This window comes from Nerophis ophidion, linkage group LG08 (genome assembly GCF_033978795.1).
Source record: "Nerophis ophidion isolate RoL-2023_Sa linkage group LG08, RoL_Noph_v1.0, whole genome shotgun sequence".
Taxonomy (NCBI): Eukaryota; Metazoa; Chordata; class Actinopteri; order Syngnathiformes; family Syngnathidae; genus Nerophis; species Nerophis ophidion.
Window position 1 is genome coordinate 17,038,329 of NC_084618.1, and position 18,944 is coordinate 17,057,272.

An 18,944-nucleotide genomic window follows, 5' to 3' on the forward strand; every position below is an offset into this window, starting at 1 on the left:
TAATATATTTAAATATAATTATAAATATAAATATATATGAATATATTATATATAAAATCATGTACTTGTCGACTTTTAGTAGTTTTACTTCATTTTCAGAGGTGCGTGGTTCAAAAGGGCTCACTAGAAATGGGAGATTTGTGAGTGAATCGAGCCTTTTGAACGGCTCTACTAGGTGAACGGTGAGAACCGATTCCCACCTATGAGACGCTTTTATTTATTTTGTATTTATATATATATATATATATATATATATATATATATATATATATAATTTTTTTTTTTTTTTTTTTTTTTTTTAACGCAAATGCAAACTTAGTATGGGCAATCTACAACTCTGAACGTGCAGTCACTGGACAAGAAAATGAGTAGGGGAAACATAGATGTTTTTTTTTATTATTAAAAACGTTTTTTTGCAAATAAAAATAATTAAAAATATATTATATAATTATGAATATTTTTAACTGTAATTTTTTATTTTATTTGTATTTTTAAACATTTGGATTCACTTTTTGGGTTCATTATTCTTCCATAATTATTCCATAATGACAACATTAAAATACAGTAGTGTAGCACACCTAAATATTCATCAAGTACCACCGTAATGACAACATTAAAACATGGTCGCGTAGTAAACCTAAATATTCATCTAGTACCACCATAATGACAACATAATACAGTAGTGTAGTAGACCTAAGTATTCATCAAGTACCACCATAATGACAACATTAAAATACAGTAGTGTAGTAGACCTAAGTATTCATCAAGTACCACCAATGCTACCTTGTTAGCATGCTAACGTTACCTTGCTAACATGTGTCGAGTAATTATATAAGTCTGAGGTGTTTAACAGTAAAATTTGCAAAAAGAAAGTTAACATGTTAATGATAGCATGCTAACAAATTAACTTAAACTCAAGCATACTAACTTGCATGAAAACATCAACGTGCTAACAGCGTGTGACTTCAAGGTGTTCGGCTGTGAAATTTGCCAAAAACAAATTAGTATGCTAACCATAGCATGCTAACTTTTCTAGCATGCTAACAGTTAGCATGCTGACAGTCAACATGTGCCAAGTACCAAGGTATATGACTGAGCTTTTCAGATGAAAACTAGGTTTAAAAAAGTTAGCATGCTAATGTTAGCTAGTTAGCATTAGAACATTAATACGCTAACAGCTAACATTGTGCCAAGCACCAAATTAAATGATTTTAAGGTTTTTTCAGCTGTAAAATTCACTATAAAAAATAGCATGTTAACTATAGCATGCTAGTGATATCTTGTTACCATCAAAACATTATAATGCTAACAGCTAACATTGTGTCAAGTACCAAATTATACCTCTGAGGTTTTCGACTGTAAAATTCGCCCAAAAAAGTTAGCATGCTAACTATAGTGTGCTAGCATGCTAAATTTAGCATACTAACTTTTTTATTATGCTAACAGTTAGCATGCTGACAGTCAACAAGTGTCAAGCAACAAGGTATATGACTGAGCTTTTCAGATGAAAACTTGGTTGAACAAATGTTAGCATGTTAATGCTAGCTTGTTAGCATGAAAACGTTAACGCGCTAACAGCTAACGCTAACAGCTAACATTGTGTCAAGCACCAAATTATATGACTTTAAAATGATTGTCGGCTTTAAAATTCACCAAAAAAGTTAGTATGCTAACTATAAACCTGGTTGAAAAAAAGTCAGCATGCTAATGCTAGCTCTTTAGCATGAAAACATTAACACACTAACAGCTAACATTGTGTCAAGCACCAAATTATATGACTTTAAAATGTTTGTCGGCTGTAAAATTCACTAAAAAAGTTAGTATTATAACTATAAACTTGGTTGAAAAAAAGTTAGCATGCTAATGATAGCTTGTTAGCATGAAAACGTTAACACGCTAACAGCTAACATTGTGTCAAGCACCAAATAATAGGACTTTAAAATGTTTGTCGGCTGTAAAATTCACTAAAAAAGTTAGTATGCTAACTATAAACTTGGTTGAAAAAAGTTAGCATGCTAATGCTAGCTTGTTAGCATGAAAACGTTAACACACTAACAGCTAACGCCAACAGCTAACATTGTGTCAAGCACCAAATTATAGGACTTTAAAATGTTTGTGGGGTGTGAAATTCACTAAAAAAGTTAGTATGCTAACTATAAACTTGGTTGGAAAAAAGTTAGCATCCTAATGCTAGCTTGTTAGCATGAAAACATTAACACGCTAACAGCTAACATTGTGTCAAGCACCAAATGATAGCACTTTAAAATGTATGTCGGCTGTAAAATTCACTAAAAAAGTTAGTATGCTAACTATAAACTTGGTTGAAAAAAAAGTTAGCATGCTAATGCTAGCTCGTTAGCATGAAAACATTAACACGCTAACAGCTAACATTGTGTCAAGCACCAAATTATAGGACTTTAAAATGTTTGTCGGCTGTAAAATTCACTAAAAAAGTTAGTATGGTAACTATAAACTTGGTTGGAACAAAAGTTAGCATGCTAATGCTAGCTTTTTAGCATTAAAACATTAACACGCTAACAGCTAACATTGTGTCAAGCACCAAATTATAGGACTTTAAAATGTTTGTGGGCTGTAAAATTCACAAAAAAAGTTAGTATTCTAACTATAAACTTGGTTGAAAAAAAGTTAGCATGCTAATGCTAGCTTGTTAGCATGAAAACGTTAACACGCTAACAGCTAACGCTAACAGCTAACATTGTGTCAAGCACCAAATTATATGACTTTAAAATGTTTGTCGGCTGTAAAATTCACTAAAAAAGTTAGTATGCTAACTATAAACTTAGTTGGAAAAAAGTTAGCATGCTAATGCTAGCTCGTTAGCATGAAAACATTAACACGCTAACAGCTAACATTGTGTCAAGCACCAAATTATATGACTTTAAAATGTTTGTTGGCTGTAAAATTCACTAAAAAAGTTAGTATGCTAACTATAAACTTGGTTGGAAAAAAGTTAGCATCCTACTGCTAGCTTGTTACATGAAAACATTAACACGCTAACAGCTAACATTGTGTCAAGCACCAAATGATAGGACTTTAAAATGTTTGTCGGCTGTAAAATTCACTAAAAAAGTTAGTATGCTAACTATAAACTTGGTTGAATAAAAGTTAGCATGCTAATGCTAGCTCGTTAGCATGAAAACATTAACACGCTAACAGCTAACATTGTGTCAAGCACCAAATTATAGGACTTTAAAATGTATGTCGGCTGTAAAATTCACTAAAAAAGTTAGTATGCTAACTATAAACTTGGTTGAAAAAAAGTTAGCATGCTAATGCTAGCTCGTTAGCATTAAAACATTAACACGCTAACAGCTAACATTGTGTCAAGCACCAAATTATAGGACTTTAAAATGTTTGTGGGCTGTAAAATTCACAAAAAAAGTTAGTATGCTAACTATAAACTTGGTTGAAAAAAAGTTAGCATGCTAATGCTAGCTTGTTAGCATGAAAACGTTAACACGCTAACAGCTAACGCTAACAGCTAACATTGTGTCAAGCACCAAATTATATGACTTTAAAATATTTGTCGGCTGTAAAATTCATTAAAATGTTAGTGTGCTAACTATAAACTTGGTTGAAAAAAAGTTAGCATGCTAATGCTAGCTTTTTAGCATTAAAACATTAACACGCTAACAGCTGACATTGTGTCAAGCACCAACTTATAGGACTTTAAAATGTTTGTGGGCTGTAAAATTCACTAAAAAAGTTAGTATTCTAGCTATAAACTTGGTTGAAAAAAAGTTAGCATGCTAATGCTAGCTTGATAGCATGAAAACGTTAACACGCTAACAGCTAACGCTAACAGCTAACATTGTGTCAAGCACCAAATTATATGACTTTAAGGTGTTCGTCGGCTATTAAAATTCACACAAAAAGTTAGTGTGCTAACTTTAAGATACTAACCTTTCTAGCATGCTTGCAGTTAGCATGTTGACAGTTATCACGTGACTAGTACCGGCAATGCGAGAGTTAATACACACACCTGGCAACCGTGTGGGCGTGGCCAGCGTCCTTGAGGGCGTGGCCAAAGTCCAGCCACTTCTTTAGCCAGTTACTTATTTAGAACCGCAGCCGGACTTTTCTCACCGGTCTCTCTCGTCGTTTGGGGCCGCAGTCGGAGCCACATGTCTGGGATACTGAAGCTGCTGGACGCGCGCTGGAGCGGGCCCGTCCTCGCACGTCTGCAGCCCGTCTTCGCACGTCTGCAGCCCGCCAGGACTTTCCGCTGCACCGCCGCTAGACAAGATGAGCAAAGGTGAGCTGTTCCGTGCAGGAGACATGCTGGACTTTGAGTGGCTTCCTGTTTGCTCTTGAAGACCACCACAATGCACCTCACTGGGCATCGGACAAGTCATTAAAAAAAAAAAAAAAATTTTCATTACACTCAAATTGAAATAAATGAATGGCTGACTTAAGTAAATAAATTAAACAACTAATAATAAAAAAACTGGAATATGAATAAAAATGAAAATAAAAATTGAGATAACTCAAAATAAAAAAAATAAAAATTGAAAATGACTCCAAATAAAAAATAAAAAAACTATTGGAATAACTCAAAAAAATAAAAGTTAGAATGCTAACAGCTAATATGTGTTAGCAGCAAGTTGTACGGCTCTAAGGTGCACGGCTGCAAAATTGGCAAAAAAGTTTGCATGCTAAATTCAGCTTGCATGTGTTAATTAGAAAGTTGCATTACTGAGGTACAGGGATGCAAAATTGGATAAAAAAGTTAGCTTGCTAAATTCATCTAGCATGTGTTATTTAGAAAGTTTTACAACTCTGAGGTGCACGGATGCAAAACCGTCGAAAGCGGTATGACTGCAAAATTGGCTAAAAACGTTAGCATGCTAATGTTAGCATTACTACCAGTCAGCATGTGTCAACTACCAAGTTATATGACTCTGAGAAGTACGGCTGCAAAATTTGCTAGAAAAGTTTACATGCTAACATTAGCATGTTAGCATACTGTATTGGTATGCTAACATACCGTACATGTTAGCATGCTAACACGTATCAAGTACTAAGTTATATGACTGAAGTGGATGGCTGTAAAATTGACTAAAAAATTTAGCATGCTAGCATTTCTCAAAATTAACTGAAAGATTGAAATAGCTTAAAATAATGACTCAATTTAATTAAATAAAAACTGAATGTGAGCTAAAATGAAAAGAAAGATTGAATACACGCAAAATATAACAAATGAAAAATGAATAAGTTGAAATACATACGAGCTCAGAGTTACTTAAAATTAATTGAAAGACAGAAAAAGCACAAAATGAAAACATTTGAAAATGACTCAAGCAAGATAACAAAAAATGGGAAAATGGCTCTAAATAAAATACAATTGAAAATGACTCAAAAAAATGCCTCAATTAAAATAACTTAAAACATAATTTGATCAAAATTAATTATGTTTTCTAAAAAAAACAGCCATGAAAGTGAGTTATTTGAAACACAAAATGGAAAAAAAGACTCAAAACAAAGACAAAGATGGGGGTAACTAAAAATAAAGCAATTAAAAATGACTTCATTGGAAACAAGTAAAAGTTGAAATTGACTTAAAATGGGTTGAATGTTTGCAATAACTCACAATAATACAAAAAACCCCTGAATATAATTAAATTGAAATAACTCAAAATCAAACAATTAAACTGACCTAGTCAAAATAACTAATTACTCAAATTAAATTGAATGATTAAAATAACAATAAAAACTGAAAATGACTTAATTGAAAAAAACTACTTGAAAGTATACAAAATTGACAAGACTGTAAATGACTGAAAAAAACTTTAAATAGTTCAAAGGACTCAAAACAAAGAAATGCATGTAACACAATATAAAACAACAAAGACCTACAAATAAAATGACTAAAAGACTGATAAATGAAATAAATAAAATGACTTGAAATTCAAACAACAAAAATAAAACTTAAAATAGTTCAAAGGACTCAAAATAAAGAAATGCATGTAACACAATATAAAACAACAACAAAGACCTACTAACAAAATGACAAAAAAAAAATGAAATAAATAAAATTACTTGAAATTCAAACAACAAAAATAATCAATTAAAAATAATCAAATTTGAATTGATATAAATAACAAAACCAAAATGACACAAGATAAAGAAAAACATTCCAAACAACGGAAAGAAAAAGATGTAAAGATGAATAGAACAACAACAAAATAATGACATTTGAAATGACTCAAACAACAAAACCAAAATGCCACAAAATAAAGAAAAACATTACAAACAACGGAAAGACAAATATGAAAAAAATGAATAAAACAACAAAAAATAATGAAATGGGAAATGATTCAAACAATAAATCCAAAATGACACAAAATAAAGAGAAACATTCCTAACAAAGGAAAGAAAAATATGAAAAAAATTAATAAAACAACAACAAAATAATGAAATTTGAAATTACTCAAAAAACAAAACTAAAATGACACAAAATAAAGAAAAACATTCCAAATAACGGTAAGAAAAATATGAAAAAAATGAATAAAACAACAACAACATAATGAAATAGGAAATGATTCAAAAAACAAAACCAAAATGACACAAAACAAAGAAAAACATTCCAAATAAGGGAAACAAAAGTATGTAAAAATGAATAAAACAACAACAAAATAATGAAATTTGAAATGATTCAGACAACAAAACCAAAATGACACAAAATAAAGAAAACTATTCCTAACTATGGAAAGAAAAATGTTTTAAAAATGAATGAAAAACAAAAAAATTATGAAATGCGAAGTGGTTCAAACAAAAAATCCAAGATGACACAAAATAAAGTAAAACATTCCAAACAGTGGAAAGAAAATGATGTAAAAATGAATAAAATAACAACTAAATAATGAAATGTGAAGTGACTCAGACAACAAAACCAAAATGACATAAAATTAAGAAAAACTTTCCAAATAATGGAAAAAAAAATATGAAAAAATAAATAAAACAACAAAATAATGACATTTGAAATAACTCAAAAAAGAGAACCAAAATGCCACAAAATAAAGAAAAACATTCCTAACAATGGAAAGAAAAAAATGTAAAAATGAATAAAAACAACAACAAAAAAGTTAAAGAATTCTAAAGACAAAACAAAAGGACTACCTTAGTCCACATCAAACATACGGAACAAAAACCATGTGTTGGGACCCCACATGACAGTCTGGACTTTGCTCTTGTTTTGTCACTATTTCCTGTTCATTGTTAATTAGTTCCATCTAGTCCCAGCTTGTTCCAGCCTCCAAATACCAAATACTGTATATTGTACAGTATTTTGTATTTCTATAGTGTTTTGTATATTGTACAGGATTGCTTATTATGTTTATTGGATAGTAGTCAATTGTTAGTTTTTTTTCCTTTATTACCTCTTGTGTTATTTATTTCACCCCATATTTGTTCCCACTACCGCACCTTGAGTTGGAGTCTTTAATCTCGTTATATGCAAATATAATGACAATAAAGTCCATTCTATTCTATTCTATTCTATATTCAAGTGTTCCGAGTCCCTTTTCTGCTCCCTAAACAAAAGGGACCTCCAGCTTGCACTTTGCCTACCTTCCCTGCGTCCCGGCTTCCCAGAATGTGTACTTTGGCTGGACAATCTCCAGGTGTGAGTGGTGATTGCGTGTGCTGTTGTCCTCGCCAGCGAGAAGTCCTCCGTGCTGGGCAAGCGGTGGAAGGACACGGCGGAGACGGTGGTGATCGGCGGCGGCTGCGTGGGCGCCAGCCTGGCGTACCACCTGGCCAAGGCCGGCATGAAGGACGTGGTGCTGCTGGAGAAGTCCGAGCTGACCGCCGGGTCCACCTGGCACGCGGTGGGTTTGTGTCTGGCCAGGACTGCCACGCTATTAATAAACGGATCCGAGCCTGGGGGGAGGGGGGGGTCTTCAGTTACTGAAACCGTATCTGTGCCCTAGGCCGGCCTGACCACGTACTACCACCCGGGCATCAACCTGAAGAAAGTCCACTACGACAGCATCAAACTCTACGAGCGCTTGGAGGCCGAGACGGGACAGGTGAGGTCCTGGGAGAGGGGGTGTGTGCAAATCCTGAAGGACAAGTGTGGCGCACGCAGGCGGTGGGATTCCACCAGCCGGGCAGCGTCCGCATCGCCTCCACGCCGGCCCGGGTGGACGAGATGAGGTACCAGATGACCCGCACGCACTGGCATGTGACCCAGCAGTCCATGATCACACCTGAGGAAGTCCAGCAACTGTTCCCTCTGCTCAACATGGACAAGGTGACCATGGTCTAACATCTACATGTAGTATCGCACTACCTGCAATATCACAGTACATGTAGTATCACAGTACATGTAGTATCACAGTACCTGTGGTATCACAGTACCTGCAGTATCACAGTACATGTAGTATCACAGTACCTGTGGTATCACAGTACCTGCAGTATCAAAGTACATGTAGTATCACAGTACATGTAGTATCAAAGTATGTGTAGTATCACAGTACATGGAGTATCACAGTATGTGTAGTATCACAGTACCTGCATTATCACTGTACATGTAGTATCACAGTACCTGCAGTATCACAGTACATGTTGTATCACAGTACGTGTAGTATCACAGTACATGTAGTATCTCTGTACATGTAGTATCACAGTATATGTAGTATCACAGTAGCTGTGGTATCACAGTATGTTTGGTATCACAGTATGTGTAGTATCACAGTACCTGCAGTATCACAGTATGTGTAGTATCACAGTACCTGCAATATTGCAGTATGTGTAGTATCACAGTACATGACTTATCACAGTACGTGTAGTATGACAGTATGTGTGGTATCACAGTAAATGTAGTACCACAGGACATGTAGTATCACAGTATGTGTAGTATCATAGTACGTGCGTTATCACAGTATGTGTAGTATCACAGTACGTGCAGCATCACTGTACATGTAGTATCACAGTTCGTGTGGTATCACAGTATGTGTAGTATCACAGTACGTGTAGTATCACAGTACATGTAGTATCACAGTACATGTAGTATCACAGTACGTGTGGGATGGAGTATTTAAAAGGTAAAAATACAGTAGTAATACAAATCAATGTAGTAGTAATACATAAAAATCCACCACTAATACATATACTCCTAGTACTACATAACAATCTAGTAGTAATACATAACCATCTACTAGTAATACATAACATTGTACTAGTAATATATAACAATTTACTAGTATTAAATAACACTCTACAAGTAATACATAACATTGTACTAGTATTACATAAGAATCAACGAATAATATGTAACAATCTACTAGTATTACATAATCTACTAGTAATACATAATCTACTAATATTTCACAATCTACTATTAATACATAACAATCTACTAGTATTACATTATCTACTAGTAATACATAACAATCTACTAGTATTACATAATCTACAAGTAATACATAACAATTTACTATCAATACATAATCTACTAGTAATATATAATCTACTAGTAATACATAACATCCATCCATCCATCCATTTTCTACCGCTTATTCCCTTTCGGGGTCGCGGGGGGGCGCTGGTGCCTATCTCAGCAATCTACAATAATTACATTATCTACTAGTAATACATAACAATCTACTAGTATTACATAATCTACAAGTAATACATAACAATTTACTATCAATACATAATCTACTAGTATTACATAATCTACTAGTAATATATAATCTACTAGTATTACATACCAATCTACTAGTAATACATAACAATCTACTAGTACTACATACTCGACTAGTAATATATAATCTACTAGTAATACATCACAATCTACTAGTATTACATAATCTACTAGTAATACATAACAATCTACTAGTAATACATAATCTACTAGTACTACATAGTCTACTAGTAATATATAATCTACTAGTAATACATAATTGACCAGCAATACATAACAATCTACTCGTTATACATAATCTACTAGTAATACATAATCTACTTGTATTATATAATCTACTAGTAATACATACCAATATACTAGTATTACATAATCTACTAGTAATGCATACCAATCTACTAGTTACTGGTAGATTGTTTATTGTTTTTTTTAAATAGTCCCAATGCAAACAACCTTCCCTAGTCATGAGTTCAGAAAAAGGAATCTACTAGTAATACATAATCTACTAGTATTAAATAATCTACTAGTAATACATAACAATCTACTAGTAATACATAATCTACTAGTACTACATACTCTACTAGTAATATATAATCTACTAGTAATACATAATTTACCAGCAATACATAACAATCTACTCGTTATACATAATCTACTAGTAATACATAATCTACTTGTATTATATAATCTACTAGTAATACATAATCTACTTGTATTATATAATCTACTAGTAATACATACCAATATACTAGTATTACGTAATCTACTAGTAATGCATACCAATCTACTAGTTACTGGTAGATTGTTTATTGTTTTTTTTAAATAGTCCCAATGCAAACAACCTTCCCTAGTCATGAGTTCAGAAAAAGGAATCTACTAGTAATACATAATCTACTAGTATTAAATAATCTACTAATAATACATAACAATCTACTAGTAATACATAATCTACTAGTACTACATACTCTACTAGTAATATATAATCTACTAGTAATACATAATTTACCAGCAATACATAACAGTCTACTCGTTATACATAATCTACTAGTAATACATAATCTACTTGTATTATATAATCTACTAGTAAAACATAATCTACTTGTATTATATAATCTACTAGTAATACATACCAATATACTAGTATTACGTAATCTACTAGTAATGCATACCAATCTACTAGTTACTAGTAGATTGTTTATTGTTTTTTTTAAAAAGTCCCAATGCAAACAACCTTCCCTAGTCATGAGTTCAGAAAAAGGAATCTACTAGTAATACATAATCTACTAGTAATACATAACAATCTACTAGTAATACATAATCTACTAGTAATACATAACAATCTACTAGTATTAAATAATCTACTAGTAATACATACCAGTAGTAGTCATACGTTAGGCTTCGAGCTAAAACCAGAACAGCCTCTTAAGGTGTCGGGGGAGTGAGGTTTACCAACACGTACAAGATCATGGACCAGCTCTGGTCCATGGTCTAGTCTATGGTCTGGTCTATGGTCTGTAACTAATCAGACGATGAACGTTGTGGTCTTCCAGGTCTTGGCGGGCCTGTACACTCCAGGAGACGGCCACATCGACCCATATTCCCTGACCATGGCCTTGGCCGCGGGGGCTCGCATGTACGGGGCCCAGATCTACAACCCGGCGCCCGTCACGGGCCTCCAGCCCACCGCCGACGGCAAGTGGGACGTCCAGACGCCGCACGGAACCATCCGGGCCGGTCGCGTGGTCAACGCCACAGGTTTGACTTTGCTTTCCTGCGGAGACACGTTATCTAAGTCTTTGAACTTTGTTACCGCCGACCACTGATCCCAGAATTCACACGAACCGGTTCAAACCGGTTTTTGTTGGCTTCGTAGTTGTTTTCAGTGAGGTGGCGGAAACAAATGTTTGCTTGAAATGGACCGCAGCTTTGCTGGTTTTGCACTTTTTCTCTAGAATCCACTTTTTTATTCTGGCATTCCGCCTGGCCGCTCTCAGTCAGCGGTCAACCTCTCAACCAATCTTCAAGCGGCAGAGGAAACACGCCTCCTGCTTTTTAAAAAAAATTTTTTTTACCCTACGTCTTTGTTTGCAGGGTCCAAAAAAGCCACAAAAGCACAATCTTTGCACTTTTTTTTACAAACAACCTTCCCTAGTCATGAGTTTAGAATAAGGAATCTTGCCTGCAGGGGGATATCACATTTATTTTGCAAGTCCAACATTATATATGTGGATGATAGTTTTTCATGGTCAGTAATCTTTTACACTACGCAGCATTTATTTATATGACCCAATGCAAACAACCTTCCCTAGTCATGAGTTTAGAATAAGGAATCTTGCCTGCAGGGGAGATCACGTTTATTTTGCAAGTCCAACATTATTTATGTGGACAATAGTTTTTTATAGTCAATAATCTTTTACAATACTTAGCATTTATATATATGACCCGATGCAAACAACCTTCCCTAGTCATGAGTTTAGAATAAGGAATCTTGCCTGCAGGGGAGATCACATTTATTTTGCAAAAACAACTTTATTTATGTGGACAATAGTTTTTTATGGTCAATAATCTTGTACAATGCTCAGCATGCGCAGCATTTATTTTTATGACCCAATGCAAACAACCTTCCATAGTCATGAGTTTAGAATAAGGAATCTTGCCTGCAGGGGAGATCACGTTTATTTTGCAAGTCCAACTTTATTTATGTGGACAATAGTTTATTATGGTCAATAATGTTTTACAATGCTTAGCATTTATATATATGACCCGATGCAAACAACCTTCCCTAGTCATGAGTTTAGAATAAGGAATCTTGCCTGCAGGGGAGATCACATTTATTTTGCAAAAACAACTTTATTTATGTGGACAATAGTTTTTTATGGTCAATAATCTTTTACAATGCTCAGCATGCGCAGCATTTATTTTTATGACCCATTGCAAACCACCTTCCCTAGTCATGAGGTTAGAATAAGGAATCTTGCCTGCAGGGGAGATCACGTTTATTTTGCAAGTCAACATTATTTATGTGGACAATAGTTTTTTATGGTCAATAAGCTTTCACAATGCTTAGCATTTATATATATGACCCGATGCAAACAACCTTCCCTAGTCATGAGTTTAGAATAAGGAATCTTGCCTGCAGGGGAGATCACATTTATTTTGCAAGTCCAACATTATTTATGTGGACAATAGGTTTTTATGGTCAATAATCTTTTACAATGCTCAGCATGCGCAGCATTTATTTTTATGACCCATTGCAAACCACCTTCCCTAGTCATGAGTTTAGAATAAGGAATTTTGCCTGCAGGGGAGATCACATTTATTTTGCAAGTCCAACATTATTTATGTGGACAATAGTATTTTATGGTCAATAATCTTTTACAATGCTTAGCATTTATATATATGACCCGATGCAAACAACCTTCCCTAGTCATGAGTTTAGAATAAGGAATCTTGCCTGCAGGGGAGATCACATTTATTTTGCAAGTCCAACATTATTTATGTGGACAATAGTTTTTTATGGTCAATAATCTTTTACAATGCTTAGCATTTATATATATATATATATATGACCCATTGCAAACAACCTTCCCTAGTCATGAGTTTAGAATAAGGAATCTTGCCTGCAGGGGAGATCACATTTATTTTGCAAAAACAATTTTATTTATGTGGACAATAGTTTTTTATGGTCAATAATCTTTTACAATGCTCAGCGTGCGCAGCATTTATTTTTATGACCCAATGCAAACAACCTTCCCTAGTCATGAGTTTAGAATAAGGAATCTTGCCTGCAGGGGAGATCACGTTTATTTTGCAAGTCCAACATTATTCATGTGGACAATAGTTTTTTATGGTCAATAATCTTTTACAATGCTTAGCATTTATATATATGACCCGATGCAAACAACCTTCCCTAGTCATGAGTTTAGAATAAGGAATCTTGCCTGCAGGGGAGATCAAATTTATTTTGCAAGTTCAACATTATTTATGTGGACAATAGTTTTTTATGGTCAATAATCTTTTACAATGCTTAGCATTTATATATATATATATGACCCATTGCAAACAACCTTCCCTAGTCATGAGTTTAGAAAAAGGAATCTTGCCTGCAGGGGAGATCACGTTTATTTTGCAAGTCCAACATTATTTATGTGGACAATAGTTTTTTATGGTCAATAATCTTTTACAATACTTAGCATTTATATATATGACCCGATGCAAACAACCTTCCCTAGTCATGAGTTTAGAATAAGGAATCTTGCCTGCAGGGGAGATCACATTTATTTTGCAAAAACAACTTTATTTATGTGGACAATAGTTTTTTATGGTCAATAATCTTGTACAATGCTCAGCATGCGCAGCATTTATTTTTATGACCCAATGCAAACAACCTTCCATAGTCATGAGTTTAGAATAAGGAATCTTGCCTGCAGGGGAGATCACGTTTATTTTGCAAGTCCAACTTTATTTATGTGGACAATAGTTTATTATGGTCAATAATGTTTTACAATGCTTAGCATTTATATATATGACCCGATGCAAACAACCTTCCCTAGTCATGAGTTTAGAATAAGGAATCTTGCCTGCAGGGGAGATCACATTTATTTTGCAAAAACAACTTTATTTATGTGGACAATAGTTTTTTATGGTCAATAATCTTTTACAATGCTCAGCATGCGCAGCATTTATTTTTATGACCCATTGCAAACCACCTTCCCTAGTCATGAGGTTAGAATAAGGAATCTTGCCTGCAGGGGAGATCACGTTTATTTTGCAAGTCAACATTATTTATGTGGACAATAGTTTTTTATGGTCAATAAGCTTTCACAATGCTTAGCATTTATATATATGACCCGATGCAAACAACCTTCCCTAGTCATGAGTTTAGAATAAGGAATCTTGCCTGCAGGGGAGATCACATTTATTTTGCAAGTCCAACATTATTTATGTGGACAATAGTTTTTTATGGTCAATAATCTTTTACAATGCTTAGCATTTATATATATATATATATGACCCATTGCAATCAACCTTCCCTAGTCATGAGTTTAGAATAAGGAATCTTGCCTGCAGGGGAGATCACATTTATTTTGCAAAAACAATTTTATTTATGTGGACAATAGTTTTTTATGGTCAATAATCTTTTACAATGCTCAGCGTGCGCAGCATTTATTTTTATGACCCAATGCAAACAACCTTCCCTAGTCATGAGTTTAGAATAAGGAATCTTGCCTGCAGGGGAGATCACGTTTATTTTGCAAGTCAACATTATTTATGTGGACAATAGTTTTTTATGGTCAATAAGCTTTTACAATGCTTAGCATTTATATATATATGACCCGATGCAAACAACCTTCCCTAGTCATGAGTTTAGAATAAGGAATCTTGCCTGCAGGGGGGATCACATTTATTTTGCAAGTCCAACATTATATATGTGGATGATAGTTTTTCATGGTCAGTAATCTTTTACACTACGCAGCATTTATTTATATGACCCAATGCAAACAACCTTCCCTAGTCATGAGTTTAGAATAAGGAATCTTGCCTGCAGGGGAGATCACGTTTATTTTGCAAGTCCAACATTATTTATGTGGACAATAGTTTTTTATGGTCAATAATCTTTTACAATGCTTAGCATTTATATATATGACCCGATGCAAACAACCTTCCCTAGTCATGAGTTTAGAATAAGGAATCTTGCCTGCAGGGGAGATCAAATTTATTTTGCAAGTTCAACATTATTTATGTGGACAATAGTTTTTTATGGTCAATACTCTTTTACAATGCTTAGCATTTATATATATATATATATGACCCATTGCAAACAACCTTCCCTAGTCATGAGTTTAGAATAAGGAATCTTGCCTGCAGGGGAGATCACGTTTATTTTGCAAGTCCAACATTATTTATGTGGACAATAGTTTTTTATGGTCAATAATCTTTTACAATGCTTAGCATTTATATATATGACCCGATGCAAACAACCTTCCCTAGTCATGAGTTTAGAATAAGGAATCTTGCCTGCAGGGGAGATCACATTTATTTTGCAAGTCCAACATTATTTATGTGGACAATAGTTTTTTATGGTCAATAATCTTTTTTTATGGTCAATAATCTTTTACAATGCTCAGCATGCGCAGCATTTATTTTTATGACCCAATGCAAACAACCTTCCCTAGTCATGAGTTTAGAATAAGGAATCTTGCCTGCAGGGGAGATCACGTTTATTTTGCAAGTCCAACATTATTTATGTGGACAATAGTTTTTTATGGTCAATAATCTTTTAAAATGCTTAGCATTTATATATATGACCCGATGCAAACAACCTTCCCTAGTCATGAGTTTAGAATAAGGAATCTTGCCTGCAGGGGAGATCACATTTATTTTGCAAGTCCAACATTATTTATGTGGACAATAGTTTTTTATGGTCAATAATCTTTTACAATGCTTAGCATTTATATATATATATATATATATATGACCCATTGCAAACAACCTTCCCTAGTCATGAGTTTAGAATAAGGAATCTTGCCTGCAGGGGAGATCACATTTATTTTGCAAAAACAATTTTATTTATGTGGACAATAGTTTTTATGGTCAATAATCTTTTACAATGCTCAGCGTGCGCAGCATTTATTTTTATGACACAATGCAAACAACCTTCCCTAGTCATGAGTTTAGAATAAGGAATCTTGCCTGCAGGGGAGATCACGTTTATTTTGCAAGTCAACATTATTTATGTGGACAATAGTTTTTTATGGTCAATAAGCTTTTACAATGCTTAGCATCTATATATATATGACCCGATGCAAACAACCTTCCCTAGTCATGAGTTTAGAATAAGGAATCTTGCCTGCAGGGGAGATCAAATTTATTTTGCAAGTCCAACATTATTTATGTGGACAATAGTTTTTTATGGTCAATAATCTTTTACAATGCTTAGCATTTATATATATATATATGACCCATAGCAAACAACCTTCCCTAGTCATGAGTTTAGAATAAGGAATCTTGCCTGCAGGGGAGATCACGTTTATTTTGCAAGTCCAACATTATTTATGTGGACAATAGTTTTTTACAATGCTTAGCATTTATATATATGACCCGATGCAAACAACCTTCCCTAGTCATGAGTTTAGAATAAGGAATCTTGCCTGCAGGGGAGATCACATTTATTTTGCAAGTCCAACATTATTTATGTGGACAATAGTTTTTTATGGTCAATAATCTTTTTTTATGGTCAATAATCTTTTATAATGCTCAGCATGCGCAGCATTTATTTTTATGACCCAATGCAAACAACCTTCCCTAGTCATGAGTTTAGAATAAGGAATCTTGCCTGCAGGGGAGATCACGTTTATTTTGCAAGTCCAACATTATTTATGTGGACAATAGTTTTTTATGGTCAATAATCTTTTACAATGCTTAGCATTTATATATATGACCCGATGCAAACAACCTTCCCTAATCATGAGTTTAAAATAAGGCATCTTGCCTGCAGGGGAGATCACATTTATTTTGCAAGTCCAACATTATTTATGTGGACAATAGTTTTTTATGGTCAATCTTTTAAAATGCTTAGCATTTATATATATATATATGACCCATTGCGAACAACCTTCCCTAGTCATGAGTTTAGAATAAGGAATCTTGCCTGCAGGGGAGATCACATTTATTTTGCAAAAACAATTTTATTTATGTGGACAATAGTTTTTTATGGTCAATAATCTTTTACAATGCTCAGCGTGCGCAGCATTTATTTTTATGACCCAATGCAAACAACCTTCCCTAGTCATGAGTTTAGAATAAGGAATCTTGCCTGCAGGGGAGATCACGTTTATTTTGCAAGTCAACATTATTTATGTGGACAATAGTTTTTTATGGTCAATAAGCTTTTACAATGCTTAGCATTTATATATATATGACCCGATGCAAACAACCTTCCCTAGTCATGAGTTTAGAATAAGGAATCTTGCCTGCAGGGGGGATCACATTTATTTTGCAAGTACAGCTTTATTTATGTGGACAATAGTTTTTTATGGTCAATAATCTTTTACAATGCTCAGCATGCGCAGCATTTATTTTTATGACCCAATGCAAACAACCTTCCCTAGTCATGAGTTTAGAATAAGGAATCTTGCCTGCAGGGGAGATCACGTTTATTTTGCAAGTCCAACATTATTTATGTGGACAATAGTTTTTTATGGTCAATAATCTTTTACAATGCTTAGCATTTATATATATGACCCGATGCAAACAACCTTCCCTAGTCATGAGTTTAGAATAAGGAATCTTGCCTGCAGGGGGGATCACATTTATTTTGCAAGTACAGCTTTATTTATGTGGACAATAGTTTTTTATGGTCAATAATCTTTTACAATGCTCAGCATGCGCAGCATTTATTTTTATGACCCAATGCAAACAACCTTCCCTAGTCATGAGTTTAGAATAAGGAATCTTGCCTGCAGGGGAGATCACGTTTATTTTGCAAGTCCAACATTATTTATGTGGACAATAGTTTTTTATGGTCAATAATCTTTTACAATGCTTAGCATTTATATATATGACCCGATGCAAACAACCTTCCCTAGTCATGAGTTTAGAATAAGGAATCTTGCCTGCAGGGGAGGTCACATTTATTTTGCAAGTCCGACATTATTTATGTTGTATTTGGGGAGGACAATAGTTTTTCATGGTCAATAATCTTTTACAATGCTCAGCATGTGCAGCATTTATTTACATGACCCAATGCAAACAACCTATCCTAGTCATAATTTTAGAATAAGGAATCTTGCCTACAGGGGAGATCACATTTATTTTGCAAGTCCAACATTATTTATGTGGACGATAGTTTTTCATGGTCAATAATCTTTTACAATACTCAGAATGCGCAGCATTTATTTATACAACCCAATGCAAACAACCTTCCCAATCATGGTAACAAATAAAAAAATAAAAATAAAAAAACATTCAACCAACACAAAATTGCTGAACTTTGTGGATATTATAAATAAACGTCCGATCGCTATACAAAATTCTAAATTACATCCGTTACAAAGCATGATGGGAAAAAAGGCTTTCCATCATTTTCAGCAGACTGCATTGCAAAAATGATCTTCCTCTCATGCGAGATCCACCCAGGAATGAGGCCATATGAATCCCTTCCCTACTGTATAGTATGAGGGGGAAAAAGGCTAACAAACTATGGTAAGCCACAGGTGTCAAACTTAAGGCCCCCGGGGGCCGGTCCTGACCCCCCACATTATTTTATGTGAGA

General features: G+C 34.2%; 2 protein-coding genes across 3 annotated transcripts in view; one reads left to right on the top strand and one right to left on the bottom strand.

Annotated features, from left to right (window-relative positions):
• The window catches only part of bhmt (betaine-homocysteine methyltransferase), a 15,048-nt gene extending 7,229 nt beyond the window's left edge, over nucleotides 1-7,819 (bottom strand). The window contains exons 1-2 of one of the 2 annotated variants that reach the window (XM_061907879.1): nucleotides 7,591-7,819; nucleotides 4,108-4,257 (exon numbers count right to left, since the gene is read on the bottom strand). The gene's annotated coding sequence lies outside the window, so the exon portion shown is untranslated. Of the gene's footprint in view, nucleotides 1-4,003; nucleotides 4,258-7,590 lie in introns of both variants that reach the window. The other variant, XM_061907880.1, reaches the window with a different exon arrangement.
• dmgdh (dimethylglycine dehydrogenase) overlaps nucleotides 4,075-18,944 on the top strand; it is a 53,208-nt gene continuing 38,338 nt past the window's right edge. The window contains exons 1-5 of the mRNA XM_061907878.1: nucleotides 4,075-4,276; nucleotides 7,682-7,850; nucleotides 7,953-8,051; nucleotides 8,111-8,275; nucleotides 11,221-11,425. Of these exons, the coding sequence (XP_061763862.1) occupies nucleotides 4,146-4,276; nucleotides 7,682-7,850; nucleotides 7,953-8,051; nucleotides 8,111-8,275; nucleotides 11,221-11,425 (769 nt within the window). The 5' untranslated portion in view covers nucleotides 4,075-4,145. The remainder of the gene's footprint in view (nucleotides 4,277-7,681; nucleotides 7,851-7,952; nucleotides 8,052-8,110; nucleotides 8,276-11,220; nucleotides 11,426-18,944) is intronic.